The 3,351-nt window shown below is 35.0% G+C and overlaps 2 protein-coding genes across 2 annotated transcripts in view; one reads left to right on the plus strand and one right to left on the minus strand.

Moving 5' to 3' along the window:
• Positions 1-3,351, plus strand: part of LOC115271975 (olfactory receptor 52E2-like) — a 64,542-nt gene that overhangs the window by 39,470 nt on the left and 21,721 nt on the right. The gene's annotated exons all lie outside the window — the stretch shown is intronic.
• Positions 2,809-3,351, minus strand: LOC115306625 (olfactory receptor 52E2-like; the record flags this gene model as incomplete). Its single annotated transcript, XM_029957146.1, has 1 exon — positions 2,809-3,351. A coding segment is annotated over one exon (543 nt), but the record flags the coding sequence as incomplete, so codon positions are not given.

Genomic DNA, 3,351 nt, shown 5'->3' on the forward strand with positions numbered 1-3,351 from the left:
ATGCAAAACTTGAGAGACTATTGAATGCTGAGAATGAACTGAGGGTTGAGGGGGAAGGCAGAGGGGGGAAAAGTGGTGGTGGTGATGGTGGAGGGCACTTAAGGGGAAGAGCACTGGGTGTTGTATGGAAAACAATTTGACAATAAAATATTAAAAAAAAAGAAATAATGGCACAAAGAAATAAACATATGTATATTCCATTTTGCATTAATAAATCAGTTGAGTTGGGAAGATGTGCTGTGCTCACTCACTATTTTAGAATTATATCATTTGCTCACCTCTTTCTGGTTTAGTATAATATCCTGTTATCAATCTATTTCTGTATATTTTTTTGAATTTTGGCAGTGGTGGCTTACACCACTGCACACATTTAATGTCAACTTTCTTGTATTATACTATGACTAATAGTTAGCTATGGGCTTTTTATTCTTTCTTATTGATTCATTTAGCATACATTTATTGAGTTGCTGTGTCACACTATAGGTAACTACATGGAAAAATAAAGTAATATCAAATTTTATATCACCCAGGAGGAGAGAGGATTAAATGCACACCATGCAAGTTATTACAATTTTAAATTGTGAGAGAGAATGGAGCATAAGTGCAGGCAAAGAAAAGTGAGTATTGCTCTGTCTTCAATGTTGTGAAGGAGTTACCCTAAAATGTGCAGACATGTAGAAATTCACTCCCATGTGAACCAATGTTTTTCTTTTTCTGAAATAATATTCTATTTGAATAGTAGACTTTGAAAATTAAAATGCAAATACCAGAAGTTTGGTATGCCATTAGTATTTAGCGAATGGGGGAGAGAAAGGCAACAGGTCCTAGAGAGTAGGTATATTTGGACTATAGAAGAGTTCATGAAGCAATAAGCAGATCGCTAGAAAGCAAAAACCAAAGATGTTCATTGTCATAGGAAACCTGCAGTTAGGAGGTTGTTTGGCCTGGGCGATGTAGCCAAGGTCCTAGTGTCACAGGCTAGCACCTAGGAATAGTAAACAAGATGGTATCACTGGGGACAGAAAACAAGATACCTGAGAGATATTTATGAAATAAAATCAGCTAGTATGGAAAACTAGAAGTGGCTGATGATAGATGTACTTCAAAGATAGAGTGATCACATAGTTGATGCAAGAGATCAGGCTACAGAAAGTTAGAAAAAGGAAGATATAAGTGAGATCAAGAGAATATGAGCCAGAATAACAAGATTGTGGAGATAATGGAGACAACTTGCCTCACGTTACACAATGAGGAAGAGAAGGATAAGTGATGCAAATAATTACTAGCAAATTAAAAATTCCTGTTTTAAAGACTAAAACATATATATGAAAAAAATATACATGTGAAAAATAGAAATGTCATTTTTGATGAACTTAGGGGAAACAAGCATTTTTAAAATTTCCCTCAAGAACTTTAAGACAAGTTTTTAAAAAATATCAACAAATTAGTTGCGCACTAGGATCTAATGTATATTTATACAATATACATATGTAATGTATACATTATATTTGATACTTATTGTCCTTTGTGCCACTTCAGCTTCAGGTTATTTTATGTGAGGGTGGTATTAAAATGAAACCCATAAGGTGTTCCTTATATTGAGGAGGAAGCCCCCTTCAGTGACTGTGAATGGCATGACTTCCCCCTATAGTTAAATCTCATCACTGAAAGTGAAAAAATAAAAATAAAAAAAAAAAAACCATAAACACCTGTAAATGAAACACTGTTGTCAAGGTGAGATTAATAAACAAAACATAGGAATACAAATAATGATGATAATACTAACAGCTAACAATTATTTTATATTTATTCTAAATAACATCTGGAGCATTATGCTGATGTCTTTAAAGCATTATGTAATTAAGTCGCCATGCTTAATCTCTGAAATAAAACTATGACCATATTTAGAAAGTAAAGACATTGAGGATCACTGAATCTTACATATCAAAGATAGAACTAGGAGTGGAATCAAGTTCTGTTTAACTGTTGAAATCACATATGCAAAGACAAGACAAAGGAAACAACCACAAAATGAATCTCAAAGTAAGTGAGAAAACCAATAGGACTGAGGAGGTGACAGTAAGCAGCCTCTCCGGGCTGCAAAGGGTTTCCTCCTTTAAGTTGACATCAGAGTTGGGTCTATGAAAACCTAAATATTTTTTGTGACAAACTCCACACAAAAATTTAGGAGGAAGCTTTTTGTAGCCCCATGTATTTCTTCCCTTCCTTTCCATGCATAAAATCAGGACTTTATCTATGATATGATTCTGGATCTTACAGTACTTTTGATGAAATCACAGGATACCACAATATAGTTTTTGTAATGGATGAAAATGCCTAATTTCTAAAGAGAGAAAAAAGTAAAAGAAGGACAGATAAGAGGGGGATGCAAACTAGAGAGAGAAATAGATACAGATACAGGAAACAGATACAGGAAAAAGAATCATGAAAAAAGGGCCATATGAATGATGTAGGGTAACTAGTACATGTCCAAAAAATTACAGCACAGCCTATAAATTCTACTTCAAATCTACTGACACCAATTATCAAAAATCACCTATAAAATCTGATGCCATCACTTACCATTGAAATTAGATAGTTAAGCTTAAGCTTTCAATCTCTAAATAAATCAAAATACTTAACAGAATGTAGCCCACCCCCAAAAAATAAAATAAACACTGTCAAGCACATTTAAATTTACTAAATTTAATATAACAAGTTAAATATAATGTAAGAATTTAATATAATATAGCAAGGCATTTATCTGCTCAAAAGTTGCATCTCATAAACATATTCCTTTATAATTCTTTATTTTTGGAATATTATTTTCTTCACAAGGTCATAAATCTGCTTGGTTCTGACGCCATAAATGACGGGGTTGAGCATTGGCGGCACTACGACATAAAGATTGGCCAGGAGTATGTGGATATAGCGGGGGACGTTATGGCCAAAGCGATGTGTCATAAAGGAAAAGAGGGCTGGTGTATAGAAGGCAAGAATTACACAAACATGAGAACCACATGTGCTGAGGGACTTGAGTCGGGCTTCCCGGGAAGGAAGACGGAAAACGGCACAGAGTATCTGAACATAAGAAAGGGCAATGGCTATGATGTCGAATATTAGATTACAAATTGCACATAAGCCATAAATACTATTGATCTTGATGCTGGCACAAGACAGACGAGCCAGACCCATGTGTTCACAGTAGGTATGGGGAATGACATGATTCCCACAGAAGGGCAGTCGCAAAATAAGAAACACAACCGGTATAACAGTAACAAATGCCCTCACCAACACACCAACACCAATCACAGAAACAACCTTGTTGGTGAGGATGGTGCTATATCGAAG

Source organism: Suricata suricatta, chromosome 11, assembly GCF_006229205.1.
Source record: "Suricata suricatta isolate VVHF042 chromosome 11, meerkat_22Aug2017_6uvM2_HiC, whole genome shotgun sequence".
In the NCBI taxonomy this organism is placed as follows: Eukaryota; Metazoa; Chordata; class Mammalia; order Carnivora; family Herpestidae; genus Suricata; species Suricata suricatta.